The 26,324-nt window shown below is 42.4% G+C and overlaps 1 protein-coding gene across 1 annotated transcript in view; it reads right to left on the bottom strand.

The window, feature by feature from the left end:
- The window catches only part of LOC111154258 (PH domain and leucine rich repeat protein phosphatase 1), a 208,362-nt gene that overhangs the window by 68,286 nt on the left and 113,752 nt on the right, over positions 1-26,324 (bottom strand). The window contains exon 4 of the mRNA XM_022513762.1: positions 11,279-11,445. Coding sequence (XP_022369470.1) covers positions 11,279-11,445 — 167 coding nt within the window. The remainder of the gene's footprint in view (positions 1-11,278; positions 11,446-26,324) is intronic.

Here is a 26,324-nt window from a genome sequence, read left to right on the forward strand (position 1 = left end):
AGGGACACAAACAAGAGTTTAATGGGGAGATGGGGATTGGAAGAGAGGACATTCAAAGAGAATAAATTTGACATGTCCTGTGAAAAATGCAGTTTCCTGGGACGCCTGGGTGGCTCAGTCAGTTAAGCATCTGCCTTAGGCTCAGGTCATGATCCCAGGGTCCTGGGACAGAGTTCCCCACCAGGATCCTTGCTCAGTGGGGAGCCTGCCTCTCTCTCTGCCTACCACTCCCCGTGCTTGCGCTCTCTCGCTCTCTCTCTGGCAAATAAATAAATAAAATCTTTAAAAAAAAAGGTTTCCTGGTTCTCACCACCAGAGGTTCTGACTCCGCAGGGATGGCTGGAAAAAAAGATTTCCCTGTTGCCTGTGAATATCCCATGTGATCCTGACATAAGCATTCATAAATCATATTTTGAGAAACTCTGATTTGGAGGGCAAAAACTACAGGTATACTTGGGAAACATTCAGCAAATGACAGAGTTAAGCAGAAAGAACTGTGGGTGTACAGGGCACATAGAGACTAAGCACGGAGTGCCTCAAACTCCAGATGAAGATACTGCTATTTACCTAAGAAAAAATCTGAATACAGAAGTGAGATACGTGAGGAGGCATGGTTTTGTGTGTATCATGAAAATCACAGGATATCTCTGCTTTCCTTGATGTGCTTCCCCTACACACACACACACACACACACACACACACACACACCCCTACCTCTCGACGTGGGGTGAAAGGTGCATTCTGACAGAAATCTTACAATGAGAAAAAAAAAAAAAGAAAACTAGGTGGGAAGTTGGACTTTCCCTAACGTTCTCTTGTTAATTACAGGTCCCAAAGACATCACCCGGGAGGGCTGGGTGTTCCCTCCTTCAGAGAAGGCACTGGGAAACAATCTCTCCAGCACTGGTGCCATCACCCTAACCCGCCTGGGGACAGGACAGCGGGCGCGTGACTCCTCCCGTTCAAAGCTCTTACTGTGGTGATCGTGGCGAAAGACATCAGAACTACAGGCACTCTTTTTTTTTTTAAAGAATTTATTTATTTGACAGAGAGAGATCACAAGTAGGCAGAGAGGCAGGCAGAGAGAGAGAGGGAAGCAGACTCCCTGCTGAGCAGAGAGCCCGATGCGGGGCTCGATCCCAGAACCCTGAGATCATGACCTGAGCCAAAGGCAGAGGCTTAAACCACTGAGCCACCCAGGTGCCACAGAACTACAGGCACTCTTAACAACAACAACGCTCACAGATTTTTCATTCTTAACATGTGTGTGGGTAGAAAGAACTCCAGAGCGCGCTGAGGCTGTCCGACCTGAGGCAGAGGAGAGAGGGAGGAAAGGGCATTACTGGGTTTCCTTCAGAGTTCTTGCACTGGCAAACAAAGGGTTTTTTCCAGATGTCATTAGGAACAGCAGTAATCATGTTCCCAAGTCATGACGACTCTTCACCATTAAAAACCACAAAATGAGGGGCGCCTGGGTGGCTCAGTGGGTTAAAGCCTCTGCCTTTGGCTCGGGTCATGATCCCAGGGTCCTGGGATCGAGCCCCACATTGGGCTCTCTGCTCAGCAGGGAGCCTGCTTCCCTTCCTTTCTCTCTGTCTGCCTCTCTGCCTACTTGTGATCTCTGTCAAATAAATAAATAAAATCTTTAAAAAACAAAACAAAAAAAAAAAAAAACCACAAAATGAGCACCATCGGTCAGCCTCTCCCTGCATGCGTATCACTGTCCCCTAAGAGCTCTGTGCAGAGGGAAAGTTGGTCACCACTCAGAATAACAAGCACGTGCAAATACTCTGTTCAACATTAACCACTTGCAAGTAAGGTAAAGCCTGGACAGTACAGCAAAGAGCTCAACTAGAACAAACGGAAGAATGGAACCAGCCAGAATACAACAGCCTCACTGGAATCAAGCCAAGGCTTCTGAAGATCCCTCCTTTCTTTTTATTTAAGTGGGGAAAAAAGTTAAACATCTTAACGGATCCCAAGAAGTCAATAAGGCAGCCGGTAATTTAATACAGTCTGGCTGATAAAGAAACCTTTTGTTTCTTTCTGAGCTCCCTCTTCTTCGTGCACCATGTGAGGGAAGAAGAAAATCAGCTATTATTTTCAGAAATGAGGTCGGGAGCCCACACCAAGGGGAAGACCAAAGGCTACGCGCAGTCTCAGCGCCCCAAGCACCAGCGGAGGCTTTCCTTTGATCAGGGAGGGAAAATGGGAGTCGTGTGAAATGGAAAGCTTCCCAAGAGGATCAAAATTCCATCTGAAAAGCAAAGCTGTAGAATAAAGGAACTTCCAGTGTTGGAAGAGTTAACTGAAAGAAGGGCATTCTACCCAGTCTATGAAATTCCTTACACACTTGGCAAGCCCCACCAAACCTCAGTAGTGGAAATTCCTTCCCAAGGTTACTCCTCCCTGAGCAGCCCTTGTGCTAAGTGCTCTTTAACACACGGGCCGTACCCTTTCTGTAGCACTTAGCACTTGTTCACTTGTAATATTTCTTTATATGGCAGAACATCTTCAAAGAAGCTGAAGTCGGGCTAGGTACTGCAGTTCTAAGTTTGGCAAATGAACTGCAAAAATATTTTAGCACGCGGCTCCTGATTCTACTCTTAATGGACCATCACCATTCCCATTCAAAGGGAGTTTTCAGAAATTACTGATAAAAACACAATATTAAAATCTCTTTCTTTAAAAACCTGGAAAGGTGAACTTCTGGGATGGGTAAGTAATAATGAATAACTTCGTAGCTCTGGAATGCCAAGATCCCCAAAAGAACAGAGTAGGAAATAAGGTCATTTGTTTTCCACTCCATGGGGGGATTAAAAATGTAGAAAATTGAGCTTTCTAAGAAGAAGGTACTTGATAAATTCCAGGCATAATTACTAGTTTCTCAATGCTCATGTCTTCATAGCTTTCATTCTACTCCACCCACACACTTGCAAACCCAACTCAACCTCATTCCTTCTCCCCACTGTTCTCCCATTTGAAACACCCCTGCTCCCCCCCATTCCTCTTATTCTTTTCAGCTAAAACACATTTCACATTTAAATAGAGATCAAATCACTTCTCTCCTCCAAGTCTTTAATTCACGCTGTCCTTGACCCAAAGGTAATTGTGATCTCTACCTCAAGTTACATTATACCCATTTTATACCATAGTCTGTAAGACACAATGACAAGCTTATTCCTAAGTTCCTTGAAATTGATCTCCAGATACTATACAATGTAACATGATGGATGTACCATCTTTCTAAATGACCACTGTCCCCTTAAAAAGAAACCTTAAGCACTAAATACACCAAATGGTGCTACTCAATGTTCAAAGCATTTTTTGGATGCTCTTTTCTGAAAGTTTTAGGATCACATTTCTTTGATTATCCTTGGTTGTGGGAAAACTAACAATTCAACTCAACAAATATTTATTAAGGGGCTTCCCATATACTATATATATTATATATATATATATTATATCCTGTGGGGGGGGCAGCAGAGAGGGAAGACAAAGATAAGGAAACTCCGTCTCTGTTCTCAAGGACTTCATATAGATGGCAATGTCTGAAGTTTTCAGATGTTTATTATAAAAGGTACACACTCGGTAAAGGCACTAAGTAGAGAGAAAGCTAACAATTCAGAAGACAAAAGGTCACAGGGGAAGAGGAAATAAGTAAAAGCTTCAAGAAACAAAGGTCATTACAGACGTGCTTTGAAGGAGAGGAGGATTCACTGGGTTGAGCCTGGGTCTGGTGGGTGAAAAGCAGGAGACGCACATTCCTTGCAAGGTGAATGTGAGGTATGTTTAGGGAATGGTGAATAGACGTGTAGCTTGCTTTTTTTTTTTTTTTTTTTTTTTAAAGGAAGTCCGATGTCATATTGTCTGTTTAAAATCTAATGTTTCCTTTTCCAACTTCAAATCCCTTCTTAGGAATGTCTTTCTTCATCATCTTTTCTGAATCACCTTGCCATGCAGGCAGTCCTCTCATCTTCCCTTCAACCAAAGAGAAATAGAATGATGAATGACCAGTCTCCCTTCTTCCACATGTGGCTACAATACCTTTTGCAGAGAAGGGGGTATACTCAACACAGTGCTGAATGAATCAGGATGACTCCCACCACCATTTGCTCACATACTCATTCCTTTACCTCATACGTACTGAACAGCTGACCTGACAGCGGGTCCTCCCTCTGAGGAAGAACAAATCACTGCTCCCTAAGAATTCAAAGCAAACAAGATAAATGCAGAAAACAGTAAAAAAAAAAAAAAAAAAGAAAAGAAAAAAAAGGTGACAGGCTCAAGTCAACTCTTTCCTTACGGCACCTGCGCTGAAAATCATTCAGGCAAAAATTTAATTCAACATCAAATGTTTACAAGTTGAAGCAACACAGCTATTCCTAGGCACTGTATCTTCATAAGAGCAGACGCTTTTTTAAACTATTGCATAAAATATTGTGAAACTGTGAGGACCATAGTAACAAAACAACAACAAAGTTCAGTCTCCAAAGAAGAATCTTTAAAAAAAAAAAAAAAAAAAAAAAGCTGATGGTGGTAAACCTAAGGGGATTTTTTTTTTTTTTTTTTGGCCTATTTCAGGATCACATAAGGTAAAAATCACATTAATAATAATTCTGCAGACACACATGATTTACCAAATAATTTGAAACACCAACTTCCACTGAAATTAGTTAATAATACCCCTATAAAAAAAAAAAAAAATCAGCTCCATTCCTAGAACTTGCTACCAGAGCAGGGAATCTGATTCGCTTCCCTTATTCACGGATGGAAGTGATAGATAATCACCAGCCATCAACACAACCGAAACACAATCGATTTGTATTTATGAGAGTAATTATTAAATAATTTGTCTAATTTCTAACATATAGAATTAAGCAGTTGAAGTGTGTTTTGATTATCATCAATTTGTCAAATATTAAAACATAGGCTTATCCATAAAAGTGATAGGCAGAACATACATTAAAATGATCTAATGATCATTTTAAATGATCAAAGGTGAGGACGTTTAAGTTCAAATGCGGGGGCAAACTTTCAAGCACCACGGGCAAAGCTCCAGAAGCATGCACACACGAATTCCTCCCACCAAACTCTGCTTCTGAGTTTGCTCTGTACGCGGCTCGCTGCGAGTGCCGCGAGGGCTATCAGCACAAGGGAGCTCTGATCCGTCATCCCTTACAAACCCAGGATCCTTCTGTGAAATATTACTGCCCGTGAAACTTTAATAAGTGGTCATTTTAAAACAGCTACATGTTTCAGGAAAATGTCTGAACACGAATTTTGAACAACTAAGTTCATACTGCTTCAGTACAGTATTAAAAAGAAACTTCAGACATGGGAAGGTAAGTTATATTCCTTGAATTTAAAACAGCAAAAAAGTTGTCCTCTTCACTGACTTTACAAAGAAACTTACTATAATTTATTTTTTTTTAATTCTCCATTGCAAATAATAATAATCTTAGGACTCATACCATCTGGGTCATCTAAATGGAGATGTAGCTCATGTAAGTGAAGCACCATCTATTAATAAAACGGAGGTAAATAATACATTCTAATTAACAGTGACATACATAATCACGAAAGAAACCATTAAGCTACCAAAAATTACTCTGATTTTGCCTCTCCTCTATATTTTGAAAACTAACTTGAAGAGTTCCAATGCCAATAAAGGAAAAACAAACAGTGGTCGTTCCAAGAACAATGTTTTCCCTCTGAAACTGCTGGCCTATGTGTGTACATCAGCACGCCATCTTTCCAGATTTAGAATGCGGCTAGAAATACCAACGTAAATGTTCTGTGAAAACAGCTCATTTATTTAAGGCAAGAATTTCCAATAGGAAGAAAAATTAAGGGGATATGTGGTTAAGAGAAGAAGTCACAGAACTCCTACCTGTTATAAATGCACTGTACTTAAAAAGTTACTCCCTGGATATCTGCCCTAACTAATGTTGTAATCTAAAAATTCATTCCTTGAGACTTAGGTAAAAACACAGTAAGCTCCCCTCTGGTACCTCTCTAACATATTCACTATGACACATGCACTAGAAATTAGCACAAATTCCATAAACACACAAATCAAAAATATACAACTAAATACAATCGCATATCTCAAACCTGCCATATTAATCGTATTAGCATATAAACGCTACATTAATGCTTTTTGGAGTATGTGAGTTTAAAAATCTATATTATAATTTCAATTCCCAGTACTAAGTGTATGTATGTATATTATACTAGACTTACAAATGTATTACTTTGAGAACTTTGCAATAAAATATTTCTTGGACGATGGAGGTAGTAGCGTGTGGTAGGGAAAAAACGGGTTTAAAGCACATTTGTTTTCCAAAAGGCACACAACAGCAGCTTCAGCAGTTGCCTAGGACCCCCCCCCACACACACCAAGTCCCCTCAGTCTACCCCCTCTAGGCATAAAAAACAGAAACCTTTGTTGCCATGTCAAGCTGAAAAATCTTCTACCTTAAGTGAAAGACATGGCTTCATCCTGCACAAAGTACGAACCAATAATACGTAAGTTCATATGTTTTGTCTGCTTTTCTAAAAAAACGTAAATGAAGAAAGTTGGATGCCACTACATACTACCCATTTATATCAAGTACTAAAACAGGCAAAACTCACTTATGGTGTTAAAAGTCAGGATAGTGACTCTCTTTAATCTAATCTCTGACTGGAGGAGGGGCACAGGAAGGCTTCTGGGGTGCTAGCAATATTCTACTTCTCAATATACATACCAGTTACATGGATGGGTTTACTTTGAGGAAACCCACCTAATAGTACACTCATTCTTGTGCCTCTTCTATGTTTGTTATACTTCTACAAAAAGACATCGTAGGGTTACACAAGGAAGACTTAAGACCCCATATCCTCTCCCCAGTTGCAGCAGAACCCAGCTTATGCCCTGGAAGAAACAGAACTGTAGAGTCTCTGGCTCAAAGACATCAGGCCTAGTAGAAAAGACTGTTCTGAAAACAGGCACCAATTAATAATGCACACGCTAAACCCTCAGATTCTAGCTCTCTTCCTCACTCTGCTTCCTGAATCTCAGCATGCATTGCCCACACAGAAGACCACAGGATTCCTCTCACGTAAAACTGACATGCCTTAGGGAAAAGATCCACAGATACTGTCTTTGGAAGTTCCCCAATGAAACCACAAGCTCACCCCTGAAGGCTGTGACAGGGTTGCTCTACGTGGAGAAGCCTTGCCCACGTATCACAGTGGCCAACTCACTTCTCAGTGACTCACCATTAAATAGGAACAGAGAGCAAAGGATCGCCAAAAGTTACGTTTCTACACAAAATCAGACACCTACACAGACAGGAGAAAAAGAAACGGACAGTGCAAGAAGGAAGGAAGGAAGGAAATAAATAAATAAATAAATAAATAGATAGCTTTAATGCCCTCAGAAACAGAAGAGGAAAAAGACAGAAGAGAATGTTATTAAAATGCACACAAATTAAAAAACAAACAAGAAAGAGCTCTTGAAAAATAAAGACAACAGAACTTCAGAAGGGTTAACACAGAGTAGAGAACACCTGTCAAGAAGTAGGGCATTCAAGCAGAGAGAGAGGAGAATGAGAGAATTAGAGGAGAAATGAGGTTCCGCCGAACTCACAGGAATTCGGAAGAAGAGAAAATCAAGGTAGGGGAGAAAATGATCAAACAAACCTAATGAGAAAGTTTTCCAGAACTGAAGAACATAATTTTTTTAGACTGAGTATTCGTCATAAGGGCTGAAATTAATAAAGAGAGCCAAAGAAGGAACATCCTACCGTCTTCTGGAGGTTGTTTAAAACAAAACAAAACAAAACAAACAAGCAAACAAAAGGGGAAAAAAGATCACCTGTAAAGAGAGGGATCAGAATAGCATAACACTTTTTAAAAGCAACTGTAGAACCTAGAAAATAATAGTGCACTGGCTTCAAAATTCTCAGAACACGTGTTTTCCTACGTAGAAGCCAGCCAAATTACCACTCAAGTGGGAGAGAAAATATTTTCAGATATGCAAAGTGTCTGATAAATTGGTCTCCCATGCTTCCTTTCTCGGGAAGACACTGCATTAAAAAGAGGGAGTAAACCAAGCCTTTCTTCAAGTTACCAGCTGTCAGCAAACTATGGGTCCAGCACAGGGAGATGAGAGCCACCAGGAAAATGACACAAGGTCATCCCAGGACGTCAGCTGTGCAGAGGTCCACGGAGCAGGTAGCTACCCCGACTCCAGGAGCAAAGGAGTGTCCAAGAAGAAGGCATCGAAAAGCATGTCAAGAGTTCTGTCCGACACAGGAAGATTAGAGAAAAAAGTACACAAGTGAGAGGCTACTCTCCAGGCAGCACAAGAAAGGAAATATAGTCACTGCATTTAATAAGCGCTTTGGCTGTGGGCCACAGCTCTCTCCTCAGGAGGATGACAACCAAAACCGAGAGCTGGCCACACACCCAGTGGACGGAGCAGCGGCAGCGTGCGCGAGCCGGTGACAAGGGAAGAGAGTTGCAGTTTCACCTTCCACAGTAGTAAATCAACAAACAATGTCCAACAACAACAAAAAAATGTCAAAATAGAAGTATATAAAGAGTACTTTGGAAGATGGAGGAAAATCACAAAAAACGGGCCAAAAGACTCAAAAATCGTTGCCTGGGGGGGAGGACTGGGGTGTCAGGAGGGGCGGGAGGGCCAGGCACATATTCCTTATCAGGAGTCTTGTTGTTTATTAAGATTTTAAAAAATCTACATAGGATGTTACTTGGATGGGGAAAAAGTTTCAATCTTTGAACTATGAAAACAAAAACCAAGGAATGTAGGAAACAGCAGCGAGACAACTAGCAAGGACCGAAGGAGGCGGGAAAATGCCAGGGAGGTAGCTGTCCCTCGGAGCTCCCTGCGCTGTGCAGGTGGCAGCAGAGACGGGCCTCCCGGGACAGCTGCGGGACAGGCCGAGTGCTGAGGGAGGGGCGGCACAGGCGAAGGGGCCAGGGCCAAGGAGAAAGTCACAGATGCAGAATCCACAGATAGAGGGCCAACCTGGGAACTCTGAAAGAACTAAATAATAAGCAGGACGATACCCCAAACGCCCTTCCCCCAGGTATCTGTTTGCGTAGGCCACAAAGGCTGGCTCTTCAGGAAGCATCCTATTCCCTCGTGGAATGAGACGCACTTTGATTTTCTTTGTGTTTAGGTTTTAAATTTTGAAACTACTTATGAAACATGCAAACAGAAAACTATAAAAAATAATGATCATCTAAACATCCACTCCTCAGCTCTTTAAAATATTAACATTTTTGTCATATTTGCTTCTAACTTTTTTAAAGAAATAAACATTGTGGATAAACCCTCCTGGGAGCACTCCCTCATCGCAGCCCCTAGCCACCTCACAGCAGGAACCATGCATCTGCATTGACACTGAGTTCTCCATCCACCTCATCTCTAAACTGAGAGCGTTGGTTTGAATGCGTTCTGATGGCCCTGTGTGACGTCCTGGACGTCCCGCAAGCGGGAGGGCAGATGGTCCTACATGGCCAAGAAGCCTCCGCTGCTTATCATCTAGTTCTTTCAGAGCTTCCCGACTGGCCCTCCGTATCTGTAGATAAAAGCACCTCTGCTGTAAAGAATGATGGTTATCTCAAAGAAAACACTTGTACGATTATTTGAGCTCTGAGCCAAACTGGCCAATAATTCGTGGAATGCCACTTTTACTTGAAAGAACAACTGACAAATTCGTTACTCGGACTTGGGTATTTGGCAGACATTTTCTCTACAATGAAGTGAGAAGGTCATTTCAGGAAAAACAACTGACGATATCTGTTGCCAAGGAGAGCCTTCAAGCTTCCAAATGAACATGAAAATTTTAGAAAACTTGCTTCAACCGTGAACTTGAGAACTTCCCAATACTTAAAGACTTTTCTGATGAGATCAGTGGTGATATTAACAACTGTGAGGTCTTGGAATTGCATAATAAAATGCGCTAACATTTGGAATAGCTTCATTATCTAATGAACTAGTATTTCCCAAATGACCAATAATTAATGCGATACAATGATGTGCAGGCAAGGACCCATTCAAAGTGCAAGAAAGGTCAACAGAACCTAGTGTGAAAGAAGTTTTTAAAGTTTAACAACAGGATTTTAGATTCCATACTGGAAACATTTAAGAAATGACGACTTGTCAAGTTTTGGTATATTATCAAAGAAGACTATTCACAACTGTCTGAAGCGACAATTATCATACTCTTCTCTTTTCCAATTACACACTGCACAAACTTTGTAACAAACACTTACCCAGTGATTCTTTTTGGATATTAAAAACCATGAAACATAATCACAATGGTAAGTTACCACAGTTTAATCCTGGATCATTATCAGTCATTTAGAACAAGTGAACAGTTCATTGTTTATTTAAAAGTTATGTTCTTTTGCAGTTAGTCTCATATATCTACAAAAAATATGTAAGTATCAGAGGCTTAATTTACCATAGAATCAAGAATGATCATTGGTCTAAAAAGGAAATGAATACAGTAAATTCTTAAATCTATTTTAAGTACACCCAAAAAAAGTCCCTTCTCTCTAGTTATAAAGCAGACTGTTTAAATGTTTGGCTCTTGAAACCTACACACTAACCACCCAGATGAACTGGTATTAGGGGATTTAAACCTTAGTTCTTAAACTGGTAGAGAAATGTCTTTATGGGAAAAAACTGACTTTTTGTAAATTTCAAAGAAATAATCTAATCTGACCAAACCTCTGTAGTTCAGAAGTAACACACCGAGTAACAAACTTTTCACAGACCCGTCTGCAGATCAGTTAGGAAACAGAAGTATTTTCAAGAGAAATAATTCTTCTTACACAAATCTGTCCAGTTAATGAATATCATAAATCATTCGTTTCAAAGGCAGGGACCTTAAAAAAATTTTCACAATAAAACTGATAATGTCCTCACTTTCCTGAAGTCCTATTACCTTGCCCTCTCAAAGAGAAAGGTCACACACTGTAGCTGTTTTTTTTTTTTTTTTTTTTTTAAAGATTTTATTTATTTATTTGACAGACAGAGATCACAAGCAGGCAGAGAGGCAGGCAGAGAGAGAGGAGGAAGCAGGCTCCCCGCCGAGCAGAGAGCCCGATGCGGGGCTCGATCCCAAGACCCTTGAGATCATGACCTGAGCCGAAGGCAGCGGCTTAACCCACTGAGCCACCCAGGTGCCCCTGTAGCTGTTTAATTCAGATGATTCAAGTAACAATCAGAAGCGACCCATTTCTGTATGCTCACCTTTGCAGTTCACTGAGTCCCCTGGCAGTTGGTAGGCTGGGATTCTGCCTTAGGAAGTTTTGTTTTAAGTTGAGATGAGTGAGGTCTTGGCTGTAGAAGAGGTTGGCAGGCAGATGCTCCAGGCTGCAACACGAGAGGTCCACTGAGCTAATGCGCTGTGATGCAACCTGGAGGGGGATAAAACCCAGCCTGATTTTAATGCCATCCATTGATCCCACAGATGCCCCCATGGATAGAAATACGGTAACCCCATTCAGAACGCAGGCATACTGTACAAGGGGCACTAATAGTCCAAATATAAACCAGCAGACTATTTACTTAATATAGAACTGAGTCAAGTACTGTAAAAGCAGAAAACGATGTCCCTGCCTGGAAGGGACTTGGCTGTAACCCGGTACAGGAGACAGGTTACAAAAAGCACAGATTATCCTATCAGGTTCAGTGGTATCAGTAATCTCCTCCAGCCGTAGGGGTTAAGTTCCTGAAAACGTTCACAGTAAGGGAATTCAGAGCTAAATAATATAAGACTCCAGAGGAACTGCAGGGTTAGGAGACTGACCCCAACTGAGGTCTAGATGGAACCTATCCAAGCCCTCGCACATACTGATTTAAAACAGCACAAATAAGAGCAGTATCCCGGCTTTGCGCACAGCGTTCGCAGGAATGGCAGCATAGCCTCAGATTCCACTGCCTGCCTGCTCCCAACTTCTTGGGTTTCTCTCCCCCAAAGCTTCAAGGAGATCCTTGTAAATCCAGTGGGCTTTGCTTCACGCAGTATTCTAAGTACAGTTTATTTAACGTCTGAATGTTTATCGACATATTCAAAGCCTTCCTGGTTAAATGACTATGACCGTGGTGACAGTCCCAGGCCACAGACCAGCCAGCATGCTAGATGCAGAAGGAGCATGGGACGACCTGCATGCCTCAAAGGCCTTCTCTAATGTTCCACGTCACGTGGTGTCACTTTACGCCTCTGCGTGTGGCTTCAGCCCCACCTGCATACACCTCGGCTCTTTCTCTCCCCAGAGAGGACATGGGTATACTGTTCTGAGATCTGGGTTGATTCTTCCCTCATGCTCTTTATCTCTACCCAAGCTTTAGGGCAGAAAGGCCACTCCTTATCTGTGATCAGTCTGATGTCCTTTTCTATTACCAAACTCCAGCTTTCTCGTTCCCAGTTACGGGCGACGGCAGGGCATGGTCCTCAGCAGTGTGACTCTGGGGTCCATGTGCAGCTTTACGTCCCAGCTCCGTGACTTAGGAGCTGAGACGACATGATTCACTGAGCCCGCCAAGCTGCAGTTTTCTCATGCGTGTAAGAGGAGTTAGAGTGACAGGGACATGGGCAAGCCGGCCGGAAAACAGCATTCAGTACACGGTGACTGCTAGTACTATCATGATCAGTACTGCTACTACTACTAAATGGAATGATTCACATCTTACATCTACTGAAATCCAAATTCTCCTGAAGCTAAAAAGGTATTTGGAGGTAAATTTGCATAAAAACTATTCTGCTGATGGCATATTTGAAGTTAGAAAGAAATTACTGTGCACCCATGAGAGCTAAGGGAAGGGAAGAGTGGGGGTAAAAACAGCCTGGCAGGGCTCAACTCAAAAGACTTTACAGGGACACCTAGGTGACTCAATCAGTTAAGTGTCTGCCTTTGGTTCAGGTCATGATGCGAGGGTCCTGGATCCAGTCCTGCATCAGGCTCCCTGCTCAGCGGGGAGTCTGCTTTTCCCTCTGCCTGCGCATTTCCTCCTTGTGCTCACATGTTCTTTCTCTGACATATAAATAAATAAAATCTAATTTTAAAAAAAGGGCTTTATAGAGGAAGTCTGAGTCTGCATTTTAGCAATGTTATCTTTCCCTGAATTTTCACTATTAAATAAGAAAAAGAAGAAATTATTTTCCACAAAAAAGAAGGGAGGGAGATTGGAAGGGAGGGAAGGATGGAAAAAGAAAATCCAAAACAGGGCCAAATCACCCATATACACTAAAACATGTGAAAAGAGCTATGAGGAATGCGATGGTCCTGAAAGGCAGGTGCAAACGCTCACAGGAACTGTTCACAGGAGGAAAGGGGCACACTTGTTGAGCACGCAAGGGCGTGCCAGGCCTCCTATCACCTGCGGTACAACAGTAAACATGGCTGACAGTCTCACCCCGAGTGAGCACACCTCAAGAGAAGGAGAGGGGAATCAGGTAGTTTATGACGGTGGTTACAATAATCTTAAGTATGTGATCCAAGAAGTCAGGGAAGGTTTCCCAAAGGACCTAATGTCCAAGCGCAAACTTGAAACTCGAGTGGAAATCTGTTTTCGTCTGTCCCAAATCCTTTTTCCCTATCTTCTTATAGCAATCCTCCAGGACCCTGGGATCCTGACAGAGCTCTGAACGAAGCATGTTACCCTCTGACTATATGGATAGGCATGTACCCCAGGCCTGAGCAACCACAGTACCCCACCCACTGAACCCACGGGTCGATCCAATGGGTAGTGGCACGTAACCCCAGCTAGGCTAACCAGAGGCCTTCTCGAGGGGTTATATATTCTGAAGCCAGGAGAAAGGGAAAACACACACACACACACACACACACACACACGACTCCGTGTATTATGTATAAATAGCTATGGGGAAGTAACTATTAACCACATAAACCCCACTGTGGTCATGTACCAAATTAATGAGAGCCATTGCTTCTATCTGAGTAGGGAGGAGAAAGGAAGTAAGAATGGGAAGATAAGAGATTTGGAATTTATAGGAAACAATTATTTCTTTATAAGAGGGACAACAGAAGATCGGAAGTAACTATGGAAATGTGTTAACAACTGGAGAAGACAAGTACAAGGAAACGGTAAAATTATCCTTTGTGCTCTTCCGTGTGCATGTGTATATGTGCCTACTTTGGGAAAAAAATGTAATTTCAATTAAAATTTCAGTTAAAGTAGAAAATGGACGAGGGCAGTCTTCTGGCTTTCCTTGCACTCAGTGTTCTACTAGGTGGCATATCAGGGGTAACAATTCCTCCTGTCACCAAGGGATCCCTTTACCCCACTGTGGTGGGCTGAACAGTGGCCCCAAAAAGGTGGTGAGGCAGACAAAAACACAGATTTCCACATCCCACTACCTGGAATCTGTAAGTACTATCTTCTGTGGCAAGAGTGAATATTGACTTATATGACGAACTATGTATCCTTATTAAGAGAGAGGCAGAGGGAGTTCTGAGATAGAAGAACAGAAGTCGATGTGCCCCTATGGAGGCAGAGAGAGGAGTAATACGGGCCATAAGCTGAAGAATGTTCAGAGCCACCAGAAGCTGGAAGAGGCAAGGAATGGGTCCTCCTTCCCTAGAGCCTTCAAAGGAGTATGGTTCTGCCAACACCTTAATTTTGGACTTCTGGCCTCCAGAACTGCATCAATTTCTGTTGTTTTCAAGTCACCAAGGTTTTGTTAGTTTGGAAACTAATACAGCCTTCATAATTTCTTCCAGAGTACTTCTCATTTTCATTCATTCAACAGGTTTGTTGAACACCTCCTATGTGCCAATGACTGCCAACCTAGGTAAGCATTTGGTATGCTTCAGTAAACAAAGTTAAGATCCCTGCCTTCGTACATAAGTAAACTGTATGTTAAAAATTGGCAAATACTATGGAAAAAAATAGAGCAAGGAAGTGGGGGTCAGGACTGTTGGGAAAGTGGTAGGTTCTGCTTAAATAGGTTGGTAAGGGTGGGCCCCACTAAAAAGGTGACATTTAGACATGAAAGGCACGAGGAAGTTAGCTGAAAAGATTTGTCTAGGGGAGCACTCCTGGAAGAGGAAGTAGCAAGGATAAAGGCCCTAAAAAGGGATGTGCCTGGCATGTTCGAGGGACATTATGGAGCCCAGCAAGGTAAGGGGGGGGTGTGGCCTGTAGTGAGATCAGAAAGTTAAGGGGGAAGGGGTGGGCAGCAGGTCGGGCAGGACTTTTTCAGTGACTGTAAACGCTCCGGCTTTTAATGTGAGCCAAATGGGAAGCATGGAAAAGTTCTGAAAATGTCTGATTCTAGACCATAAGCTCCATAAGGAGCCTATTTTGTTCACTGATAGACCCTGTTATACTCAGCACTTGGTGAGACCCTCAAAAAAAAATACCTGTCAGAGGAATGGCACCTGGACTAGTCCCAGCCCCTCCTGTCTCACCAGCTTATGCCTGACCCCCCTAGTGTGTGTGTTCTTTCCCATGGAGACTCCATTGAGGGGGACAAACCCCATTTCCACGGAGGTGTCACACGACACACTCTCCTGGGACAACTGAAAGATGGAGATTAGCTGTCAAGTGGTATTTGATTTGTCTCCTCATTCCAGACCACAAGCCGTCACCGCTGGGGACACAGGGGAAGAGCCCCCATCGGCAAGAGCAGCGCGAGGCGGTCGGAGCGGAGCCGGAACAGCTCCAGCAAGGTCAGAGGACAGCAACAGGACAGTGAGCTGCCAAGGTGCCCACCAGAGCTACTGCGGGCTACCCCTCCCCCCGGCCTCTGCAGAAAAGGGGAGATTTAAATGCTCCCACCCAGCCCAGCCCAGCCCAGCCCAGCCCGGGTGCACAGGGATACGCCACAAAGAGATCTGCTCAAGTCCCATGGGAGAAAACGATCACTTGGACCAAAGAGGCTGTGACCCACATACATGGCTACACCTATTAAAACTAAGATCCTTCACAGGAAAGACCTAAATAAGTAACAAAAATAAGTCAGAAATCCACCTGGCTATGCCTCAGAGCAAGTAGCCTTTTACTACTATTTTCTTCAAAGTAGTAGGAATCACAATAATACTAGCTAACATGTAGGGGTGCTTCAGTTGTGGGGGGCCCTCTCCTAACTGCTTTAGCCATCCTAGTTAACCTTCACAGCAACTCAGTGTGGCAATGACTTACCCTCATCTCAAAGATGAAGGGTAAGCTGAGTCACCGAGCATGGCCCATGGTCACACTGTGAGCAGTGGCAGAAGCCAAGTTTGAATGCGGACCTGTACTTCCAACTCCCACGATAAAATGATACTCTGACCCCTCAGACCACAGCAGAGATGATCAGAGGCCATCCCTAGGATAAGCTTGAGCCTCAGGAATGGCAGTGACGTAGCAGTGACCAAAGACAGTCCTCCTGGAGAGAAGCAGACAGCGTCTGCTGACCACAAACAGCCTTCAGGGAAGGGATGACGCCCCATGGAGGCACCGTTCCTTGACCTCATGGGCTCTGCCCACTCCTGTCTACACAGCTTGTCGTCTGGGCAGCTGTGATGCCAGCGGGCAAGCACCTCCTCGAATTTTAAAAGGTTCTAGGAAACGTTAAAAAGTCATAGAAATTTAGAAAGTGAAAGAAAAAGGCACACACCAAAATTGCCTCAAATCTTTGTTATAGAAAGGGACCCCTAAGGGACCTCACGATTAAATACAAAATCCTTTTAGCAAAAGCAACTGTACTTCTAATGTACCTCCCGACATCAAGACAGTGGAAGACACAAAGCTGAGACCCAAGCGACTTGACATGCTGGAGAAAGGAACAGTCGTGACCATACTCAGGGCGTGTGAACGTTCTACCACTTCCAAGCCATGTGGCTCTGGGTAGGTCACTTCATCTGTCTGTCCTCTGTCCTCTCACCACTGAAGTGGAACAGATAGCACCTCCCCCGGTAAGATTCAACAAGCTGCTATAAATAATACTTCTCTCATTTTAAAACAATCAGGAGAGGCTCTGCAGACCAAGTACCCCCTGACCAACACCCACAGTGGCTTGCGGTACAGACATGTAACACGCGAAAAGGGATGACAGCACGAGCCACTGCTCTTGTCACCTTGAGTGGTTACACAGATACAGCTCGGTCAAAGGCAGAGCACACCGGTGATGAGGCTCGCAGACCGTCCATGAACTACACATGACAGGATTCAAGGGTTAGAAGATCGGTTCAGTGTAACTGCGGATAAGGAAATCAGTGCTAGTCTGGATTAATAGCAAAACTTTTTCTTTTTCTTTTTTTTTTTTTTTTAAGATTTTTTTTTTATTTGACAGAGAGAGAGAGAGATCACAAGTAGCAGAGAGACAGGCAGAGAGAGAAGGGAAGCAGGCTCCCTGCCAAGCAGACAGCCTGATGTGGGACTCGATCCCAGGACCCTGAGATCATGACCTGAGCTGAAGGCAGAGCAGAGGCTTAACCCACTGAGCCACCCAGGTGCCCCAAAACTTTTTCTTTTTAAGATTTTTATTTATTTATTTGACAGAGAGAAAGATAGCAAGAGAGGGAACACAAACAGGGGAGTGGGAGAGGGAGAAGCAGGCTTCCTGCAGAGCAGGGAGCCCCATGTGGGGCTTGATCCCAGGACCCTGGGATCATGACCTGAGCCCAAGGCAGACGCTTAATGACTGAGCCACCCAGGCGCCCCAACAGCAAAACTTTTTTTTAAGGCTAAGAGTTGGGGAACTAAACGGGATTTCCCCTCATGATCCTACATATTCTGGAAGACACATAAAAGTGAACATGAATTCCGACCACCTTCTCAGGTTGTCTTCTTTTCCAAATTACTTGTAAAGATGTGCAGGGTGCGGTGGGGGAGAGTTCATTTGGCCCTCAAAATATTTCCCCCAAAGTACACTGCAGGGTGAACATAAAAATGATAATACGAACAACAAACGTCCTAGACCACCTACTGGGCTTCCAGGTATTTCTAACGTGCTCCTCAGCGCAACACGTTCCGTAGTTGTTTCTCGGCAAGCCTTTAGGGCACTTCTGTCAAAACTGGTCTCAGCTCCGAGTCCAGCTGAGCTGCATTTCTAAACAAAGACATGTCTCCTAACCTAACCAATCCTGCTACGCTTTTGAGGTTATCACCTTCCCAAGTAACAGGACTGTCCTCTGCGTTATTCCCATTATTCCTGACATTCACTTAGTGAGCAATCGTCTTTTATTGGCAAGGGAAAGTTTAGAAAAACATTCATGTGACTTTTTGTTGTTGTTGTTACCAATATACTTTAGCGAAGGGGCATTTATCCTTATTATGTGCCTAGCATGCTCAAAATTAAGCAAAATGAGGGACGCCTGGGTGGCTCAGTGGGTTAGGCCTCTGCCTTAGGCTAAGGTCATGATCTCAGGGTCCTGGGATCGAGCCCCACATCGGGCTCTCTGCTCACCAGGGAGCCTGCTTCCTCCTCTCTCTATCTCTGCCTGCCTCTCTGCCTACTTGTGATCTGTCTGTCAAATAAATGAATAATATCTTAAAAAAAAAAAAATTAAGCAAAATGACCCTGAAAGCCTTGCTGAAATAGCATGAGGAATTCCGCGTGTGCAAAGTATAAGACACTGTGCACCAGCACAATGAGTCATTAACTGCTCCGGCCTAACCTCCAGTGGCTTGGGAAATGATGCCCCGGCTACAGGGACAGTGTCTGGGGAGGTCACTAGACTGCTCTAAAAAATTCCTAACCTCTTAACTGACCTAGTTTTAATTCTCACCCCCTAAAAAATGCTTTGGGATGGAAGGAGGTGGGAGAATGTAAGTTTAGAGGAGCGTTCACTGATCTTTAGCGAAGCATTCTAGCAACTTATTTCAATTCCGTCCTCATCGACAGTTCTGGAACACTTTCCATCAAACCCAAGTTTCCAATTTTAGTAAAATTCAAATTATCACTGCTCTACAACATGCAATCACTTAAAAAAACTTTTCTACAAATATATAAGAAATCCCTTCAATGGATCGCAGACTTTTTTCAGGAATGACATCTCGTTTCTTGATCCTGTACTAATGCTACCATTTTATAAAATCTGTTTAACAACGGACGAAGAAACTTTTGTATAAAATTAATTACAATATATACATTAATAGGAGCTACTAATGAATAATAATTAATAATTAGTAATTAAAATACACTAATAGGAGCAAAGCAAGGAGCCGATGTTCTTAAAGCACTGTTAAAGCAACAGGCTGTAAGGATCTAGAAAAAACAAGACTGAGAAATTCAGAGTAAGAGCTCCACCTAAGTATCCCGACCCCTCTTTGCCAGGGGAGCGGAGGGGATGTGGATGAATGAATCTTTCGACACATGTTTATCATGTGCCTCTACGAACCAGGCACTAGGCTTGGTCCTGGAGAGGTGGCACTCTGTGTCTTCAAAAGCTTGGTCCCTGGGGACACAGGCACAACGGTGTGATGAGGGCACCCAGAGCAGAGAAACCTCAGAGCAAGACTGTGACAATCCCAGCACCCACCCTCCCCTCCCTTGCCCGGGCACATGGGCAGAGTCTTGCACATGGCCACCAAGAGCAGACACAAGTTTGGTGTTTGTGCAGGGAGCTCGGGGCACGGCCTCCTCTGGAAATGCAGACCTGGCGTCACCTTTCCCAGAGCCAGAAGCGACAGGGAAGAACCGCAATGAGATGGCACCGCCAGCCTCCCAGGATCACTCCAGGGTCACACCAGCAGTTATCTCCGCTCCACACACACAAACCCCATTGTGTTTCTGAGTAACAACAGAAAAACAGAGCCCAGCCTGGGCGGAGATCAAATCTGAACTCGGAGTTCCTTCCTCATCTCCTTTTTGGCAAACTAGGTGTAAACAGTCCCTTTAGACAGTGGCCTCCTGAGAAAGTGGCATCTCCCTGACCACGGGGAAGGGAAAAGACGGCCAACCACCAAAAAACTTAAATTCTAGCTTTCTCGTAAAAGAAATGATGTAAATGTATACTTAAATGATTCTACTATCAGAAATGAGCTGCTTGTTTTGTATTTTAAGTTCCAAGTCTAACATACGAGGTCCAGCATGTTAGACACAGACAGATCACTGACATTTTCCCAATTATTCCGTGATTCCTTACTTCATGAAATTATAAATCAGACCAGTGGGTAGAAGAACTCAGCTCTTCCAAGGAGATGTAGAAAATGCAATACTCTGGGCTACAAATATTGGGATCTTCCAAGATAAGCAAATATATAATGGTAACTAAACTTGTACGGATATATATATATATATATATGTGTGTGTATGTATGTATATATGTGTGTGTGTGTGTGTGTATGTTTATACATATTGTAATACATATTATATTTACATTAGTCTAAATACTCAAACTAAAATGACTTAACCTCATAATATTAAAACGACTAGATACAGAGATGTGGTTAACCATACATGGTAAATTCCCGAGACAGCAACACTTGACCAGTTTTTGAAGAACCAGACAGCAAGCAGTCCCCCCAGTAATAAAATCAATTTAATCTGCCTTGGATGACTCCAACAGCTCCTCGGATTTCTTAAACACATCTTGGTCACCATTTAAGAAGTCCGACGATCGGAGCACGGGCTGGGGGGGGGGGGGGGGGTCCCACTGGCGCCCCCTGCTGCATACCCCGCACTACAGACTGGGCGACAAACCACCTCTTCTTCCACCACCGAACTGCCTGGACGCAGCGGACAACTGTGTAGGTGAAGTACTTCCCTTTGACATTTTCAGGACATTTCAGTTGTTATTTAAGTCTTGGTCTGTTTGGTCCCCTCAGGCCACTGTTAAACACTGGAAGCACAATTAAAGAGGAAAAGAGCAAGGGAGCAGCCCTTCCTGAATAAGCAGGGATGGACACCTCCGACCTTTGTCCCCTCATCTGCAAAATGGAGATGTGACAGTGTCTCCTCCAGACTTACTACTCTCTTGCTGGGAAGCCTGACGTGGCAGAGTCTAGTGAGTGCTTATCTCACAGGGCTGATCAAAGCAACTGGAAGGGTGTTTGGCACACAGAAAAAGTCACCAAAACATGAGCTATTGCTACTGGCATTACTGCCGTCACTGCTAGATCAATTCATCAGGCAAAGTGATTTTATGAACAAAATACATCAACAAGTTGGCAGTAAAAACAAAAATTGTTTTATTTGGCGTTGACCTCACGAAGGAATAACTGATTCGCTTTGGACGGAATATGTGAAGCAAGGAAATGAGGGTCACAGCCTCCAGGCTCATGGGCTGGCATCACAAGTACCGCCATGGATAAACGAGATAGGCCCACAGGAAGCTGAAATAGGGACTGGGAACCACATGACAGAGGGACTTGCCGGAACTACCAGAGATGCTCCTCCTGAAAACAGACCGCTATAAGGGGTGGCAGAGGGCACGGAAATCATAGTAACTTCAGTATTCAGAGGCTATCGAACAGAATTACCCTGTGTTATACCAGAGAGCAAACATGGATCAGCGGGTTGAAGCCACAAGGAAGAGACTTCATCTCGCTGAGAAGGAAAAACTGTCTGGTCAGACACTACAAGTGTCTGAAACACTGTAGACATTTTTAGGAGGGAAGAAGTCTGGGAGTCCAGAAGGTCCTTTCTGAATCTTAAATTTAAGTCTCTGAACTAAGAGCACTTGATTGTGGCCATAATTTAAGGTTAAACTAAAGAACACTTTCAAAGAAAATACCAAATAATTGTAAAGATAATCATTCCAGAAAACTACAACAGGTAGTATGTTTTTGGTGCCTATTCTACAAGGGCCCTTTCCAATCTTAAAATAATATGTTGCAACTTTAAAACACAGCTGTAAGGCCCTTGCTTGATACCGAGAATGCATTTTATTAAAGGTGGTAACAATATACAGATAAAATCCGCATGAGGAATACATTTCTTCCATTTGCTGAGACCCTGAACTAGAAGTTGAGCCTAGAAGAGTGTCCAGCATCAAGAAAGAGTGGAATCAGTCTTCCCTCTTCTCTCCCTCCCTCCCCATGTCTCTCAGGGCAACGGTGTAGTAACTCCAACAAAAGTGCAGAAGAAAGGGGAGGGAGATGAGAAGACCCAGAGAGGGAAGATGGAGACACAGGAGATCAGTTTTACCCAGTTAATGTACAAGCCAGCAGCATTTCACAAAAGCATGCCTCTTTTGTTAGGGAATGGTAAACAATCTAGGTATTTTTTTATATTGTATAAAATTAGATTATAAAACTTTGGAGAAAATAAAATGAAATGGCTTTAAACTGAAATGACTCAGATTCAAGGAAAAACCCCTCCTTTAAGAATATGTTAACTAGGATTTCAGAACCAGTAGTTGCCACAGGAAAAAAGAATAGACAGGATTAGCAATGTGGAAATAAGATGAAGCATAATTATAACCACAAAGAGAGCATCTTAGTATTTTTACTAACCTAATCACAGTTTTATGTAGTACAAAAACAAAACTTAATGCAATCTAAAATATTTCATCGTTAGCTTAAATTCAAAGCAGAATTCCTAAATTTCCTAATTTCATAAATTGTTGCTCATATCCTTAATAAGGAAAGATTCCATAACATGAACTAACATGAACTTTTATGTAACAAATCCATTACTATGTTAGAAAGTTAGTTATCATATTTGGTAACTTATAATCGAATTTCCCCCAGGAAATGACATGGACCTAGCAGGAAACAATCTAGACAGGCCAGTACTTTTTAAACTTTAGTTAGCTTCTATTTTTTTTCTTTCTCATGCTGCTCAGACATCTGTGATATGACTATATTTTCACATTTTACACAGCTGTGCCTTTGTACATACTTTATACCTCTCCTTGAAATGCCCTTCCCCTCTTGTTGTTGTAGTGAACTCCTATTCATCCTTCAGAACTCAATTTGCCCATTACCTCCTTGAAGTCTTCGTGTACCCAAACAGCTCATATACTAAATTTCCAAATTTTTCTCGCATCTTCACTACAGAATTCGTACAAGAAATTCCATGAGATGGGGTGATGTATTATAAGCTAAAACCCATGTCACACAGTTTCACTTAAGCTTCTACCACAGATCTGCTGGACTGTCCTTGGTCAAATGGTCCTTAATTCTCTATCTAAAGAATGGGTATAAAATGTGAAGTGAAAGTTTCTAAAAAAACAAAAAAAATGAACACCAATAAAAACAAAAAAAACAAACAAAAAAAAGCCCAAATTTCTTAGCAGAAATGTGTTGAGAGCAAAGCCTCTTACCATCATAAACTCAGCGTAAACAACTACAGCACAATCCCTAAACGACAGGTTTTAAATCATGCTGACAAAAAGCAGCATACTCCCTAATCTACACTTCAAATTAAGAGGCAAATAATGTGTAAAAGATGACTACGTAATCTCACAGGGTTCCTTGCAGCTCTATCTAACAACACAAATCTTTCTGTTGGAAACCTTAATCCTATTACATTAGAATGACTGGACTCAAGTAGTTAGGGAAGTATTCTTGGAGTGAAATCTGGATGAAAAAACACTCTTTTTAAGCACGTGAAAGCAAAAGTTCATTTGAGACTCACCATATACTTTATTCTTATTTAAAAGGGTGATACTTACTCATTACTTCGTGTGATCTTTAATTCAGCATGAAATGTGGCCCTGACTTGCCTACACTATTTGTATTAGGAAGGAACCCAATATATCGAGACAACCAAAAAGTTCAAGGCAGTGACGAAAACAAAACAAAACAAAAAACAAGAGGCCTTGAATAAATATTATACTACAGTTAATACTGGAAAAAAGACAGGAGAGAGAGCCCCTATGGTAGCCACAGCCCCTGGAAAATGCCAGCAGGTCAGCCCCTGATCAACACGGAGGGAGACGCGTACACAAGCTATGCTGCCGGATGGGGTGTGAGTTAGTCAGGAAGGGCCATATAACATAAACGCGTAACACAAGTGCTCATGGTTGATAATTACAGAAGGTGGGTCACAGGTATGCGGCTGCTACTACACTATTACGTCCGCTTCTAAACATCTGACATTTCCCATAATAAAAAGTTAGAGACACATTCATGCACAACACCCAATCCATGATCCGAATCCCCACTTTTTAAGTCTTCTCTGAAATAAAGAAACAGACTTTAAACTGGGACAATACAGTGCTATAGAAGTAACTAAGGTTTAATAAAAAATTAAGTACGCCAGGCCATAGACTCACAAAAAGACTAACTGCGAAAAGAATTCACAGGATTAATCAACATGTCCAAAACTAATGCCTTCCAAGAAGTGGGCCACAAAGATAGACGTCAAGGTCAGCGTTTCTATAATGTCACCAGTGTGTTTGGTGGGAGGTCTTCCACAGCTCCCATTCCTCTCTCCACCACCACTCCCAGCCTTCCTCCCACTGCTCGGAAAACATACTGAAGACGTATGCACGGGTGCACACCCGTGCTGAGCCAACAGAGCCCTTTTTTACACTGCATACAAGGGGACGTTTACCAAATTTTTAAAGCATGTCATGCGTTAATATTTTTGGGATGACTTTATAATCAATATTGTAATCCTCCCAAAGGAGCTGTTTCCTTCATAGTATCTACCGCTAACACCCACCCAAAACAAAAACTCCAAAGGAAGTGCCTTGGGTATTATTTTTGCAAGCAACAGTAAGTGCTAGGATTAAATTTTAAAAATAATAAGTATATAAAGGCCTATCTTGGTAGAACATATCTAACTAATAACCTTTTATAAATTTTCCCAAAATCAAATGAAACAAATTAGAAGATTAACACTTCTCTTTTTGCTAAGTCCAGAAGCATAAACTGAAAATAAAGAATTTCCCTTTTAAATTAATTATCTAATTCCTTTTAATTTAAAAATCATCAGAATTGGTTCTCTTTGTCCTCCTACCCAGAATGAGGTGGGAATGGTCATTAAAAATCAGAAACTCAGATGTTTCTGTTGTTTTTCTTTCAGATTCTTATCAAAATGAATCTCATTTGAACATTAAGATGTAGGACAGATGAATGGATAAAGAAGATGTGGGGTATATGTACAATGGAATACTACTCAGCCATCAAACAAAAATGAAACCTTGCCATTTGCAACGTGGATGGAACTAGAGGGTATTACTGCTAAGCAAAATAAGTCAATCAGAGAAAGACAATTATCAGATGATCTCACTCCTGTGTGAATTTAAGAAACAAAACAGAAGATCATAGGAAAGAGAGGGAAAAATAATACAAGACACAATCAGAGAGAAACACAAACCATAAGAGACTCTTAACTTTAGGAAACAAACTGAGGGTTGGGGGATGAAGTAACAGGGTGATGGACATTAAGGAGGGCACGCGATGTGATGAGCACTGGGTGTTACAGAAGACTGATGAGTCACTAACCTGTACCTCTGAAACTAACAATACATCATATGTTAATAATTTGAACTTAAATTTTAAAAAAGATTAAAAAAGATAATGCAAAAAAAGAGAAAAAAAATAAACATTAGGATGTACAGACAATCCATTCTATGCCGCGTTTCTCAGTAAGAGAAGAAAAAGAAGTCTCCATATAACCTGAACGACTAAGCTGCGTAACTTCCTGATGCCTGCAGACATGAGGAAGAACAAAGGCGGTGGCAACAGAAGCTTGAAGTACAGTGGCTCATAAGAGTCAGTTCTGGCCACTCCAAATTCCCCACAAGCACATACTCCCCGACGGACCGAGCTTCTCAGCATCCTCTCGCCAGTAGCCCCAACCTGCTCTCCCAGGATGCTGGATTAAAAAAAAAGATAAGATTACAGGACCACCCTTAATAGACGAAGTTTACAGAAGAGCATGGCTGTTTTATATGGGATCCGTATCCAAATAGGGAGCTCTCACCCTGATTTCTTATATAGTATCTAAGCTCTACAACCAGCACCTTTTAACTCATTTCTCCTTTAATACACTAACCATAACAACTTCTAAAAACTTTTGAAATGTGTATCTGGTGTTTAAGAATGGAGAAAGGAAAGGCAGTGTACCTAAAATATACATTTAGCAAGATGTTCTGCCCTCTGTCCCTGACCCCTGACTTTTCGGGAAGAAATCTTTCTCCCCAGTGTCTGCCATCCTAAATTCTGTTACCCCAAAAGGCTGCTGTGGCTGTTAAGAACAGCAAAAAGTCCTTTGTTCAGATAAACCAAGCATATGTGTGTCTAGGCTTAAAATAAATATAAAAACAGGTAGTACCTTAAAAAGATTGTCTGGCCAATTGATGATAACAGAAGGAATGATGGCCATGAAACGGTTTCATGTATTTATTTATTCATTCTCATACACACAACCTAGATGTGCCAGGATAAG

Source organism: Enhydra lutris, unplaced genomic scaffold (assembly GCF_002288905.1).
Source record: "Enhydra lutris kenyoni isolate GAN:26980312 unplaced genomic scaffold, ASM228890v2 scaffoldscaffold36, whole genome shotgun sequence".
NCBI lineage: Eukaryota > Metazoa > Chordata > Mammalia > Carnivora > Mustelidae > Enhydra > Enhydra lutris.